The sequence below is a fragment of the Corvus brachyrhynchos genome, unplaced genomic scaffold (genome assembly GCF_000691975.1).
Source record: "Corvus brachyrhynchos isolate BGI_N302 unplaced genomic scaffold, ASM69197v1 scaffold365, whole genome shotgun sequence".
NCBI classification, from domain to species: Eukaryota; Metazoa; Chordata; class Aves; order Passeriformes; family Corvidae; genus Corvus; species Corvus brachyrhynchos.
The window spans coordinates 1,403,050-1,404,822 of NW_008239544.1; the positions used below are offsets into that span (position 1 = coordinate 1,403,050).

The following is a 1,773-nucleotide window of genomic DNA, read 5'->3' on the forward strand; positions in this document are numbered from 1 at the left end:
AAACGGGAAGCCGGGGAGGGAAGGGAGGCCTCGGCCTTATCAAGGGGGATTCCCCATGTGTGGGGTGCGGGAGCGCCCCGGGCCCGGCCCGGGCCGGTCATGGCCCCGCTCGGCTGAGGGGCTGTGGGGGTGTGCGGAGCGGGAACAGCCCGGGGACAGCAAAGCTGTGCCCGGGGAGCGGCACTGGACACCGAGGGGTTTCTGCGGGTCAGGGGTGCTTGGCGTGGCCGGCGATGTCAGAGCGAGTGACGGAGAAATGGTGAAAAGAGGAAATGGGGAAGAGTCAGGGTTTGAAAGAAGAAGGATGGCGACAGCCCAGGCGGAACAGGGCTGGGCACGGCCTAGCACTGGAGGGGCACGGCCCCGATGGAATCCATGTGATGTGGAGCTGGGGACATGAGGAGGAGGAGTATGCGATATCCTCAGGGAAGGTCGGGGTGATCTGCGGGCCGGGATAATTGGAATGGGAGTCACTGTGTGAGTGTGGTGAGTAGCCCCTCATGGTGAGGGACAGGAGGTTGGGATGTGTCCAGGAGCCCCGGCTGTTGTTGGATGGAGCCAGAACAGTGGTTGGACAGTGCCAAACGGGGATTTCCAGGCAGAGGTGGGGGCTGTATGAGACACAGCCAAGCCCTGGGGTGCCAGGCAGGTTTGCCGTGCTGGCACGGAGAGCAGAGACCCTGGGAGAAGGGATTTCACAGGGAATCTGCCATGGGTTGGAGCTCGGTACAGTTTAAGGAGGATGTAAAGAGAGAGCAGAGAAGAGGCTCCTGCACAGGGAGAGGGGCTGGAGCTGCTTCCTCCCTTTTCCTGCTTCCCCTGATCAGAGAGGGGGAGGTTGGCAGTGCCCTGGTCCTGGCTGGGCAGTTCTTGGCTTAGGGGCTGGGCCATGACCTTGGCCCCTGTCCTCTCCAGCTCCTGGGAATGGTGGGGAGGAGGCTGGAGCAAGCCCATGGCTGACTCCGTGGTCCCAGACGCAGCGTCTCGTGCTCCTGTGTGATGTGTGACCTCATCCCTCCGCTCTGTGGTCGCTGATTTGGGCAGAGGCCCCAGCCACGTGTCCTGCCACCCTGCCTGGTGTCACAGTGTGTCCTTCCTGTCTGGGGGGGTGACACGATGGTCTTGGAGGCCTTTCCCAACCTCAGTGATTCTGTGGATTTGGTACCATAGTGAGACCAGGGCTTCCCTTGAGGGATGTGGCCACTGCCCCGTGCTGTGACCAGCTTTTGTCCAGCCTGTGCCACTGCCATGTCCTTGCCATCTTGTTGGTGATGTGTGGGCTCACGAGTCAGTGTCCCACAGGGCAAGGCTTTGGTGGCTGCTCTGTCCCCCATCAGCACTGACCTGTGGGTCAGGGGAGCTTCAGGTGCCCAGAGGGGTGTCTGGAGGTGGCACTGCCCAGCTCGGCTAGCAGCGGTGCCGTGCAGGGGTTGCTCTCCCAGGGACGCAGCGTTGTCTGTGGTGCAGAGCTGGTTTATTAGGAGAGGGAGCCTGTGTTTCCCGGGGGTTGCCCAACCCTTTCCCCGTGTCCTTGCCGTGCCGGGCACTCGCAGCAGCATCGGGCTGTGTTTGGACTCCCTGGGCGCCGTGGGAGCGGTGCTGAGGTGTCTCCTCTCTCTGCTTCCAGCCGGGGGTGATCCCATGGCCGCTGCCAGCTCCAGCAGGGCCAGGGCCGGGCCGCCCTGCGAGAAGTCCCCGCTCTCCGTGAAAGGTGGGTCCCGCTGCCTCGCCGGGATTCCCCCTGCCAGGAACGGGTGTTGTGTGTGCCACGCC

General features: G+C 63.5%; 1 protein-coding gene across 1 annotated transcript in view; it reads left to right on the forward strand.

Moving 5' to 3' along the window:
• The first annotated feature begins 243 nt into the window (after positions 1–243).
• WWP2 (WW domain containing E3 ubiquitin protein ligase 2) overlaps positions 244–1,773 on the forward strand; it is a 31,459-nt gene continuing 29,929 nt past the window's right edge. Inside the window, exon 1 of the mRNA XM_017741359.1 lies at positions 244–1,711. Coding sequence (XP_017596848.1) covers positions 1,642–1,711 — 70 coding nt within the window. The 5' untranslated portion in view covers positions 244–1,641. The remainder of the gene's footprint in view (positions 1,712–1,773) is intronic.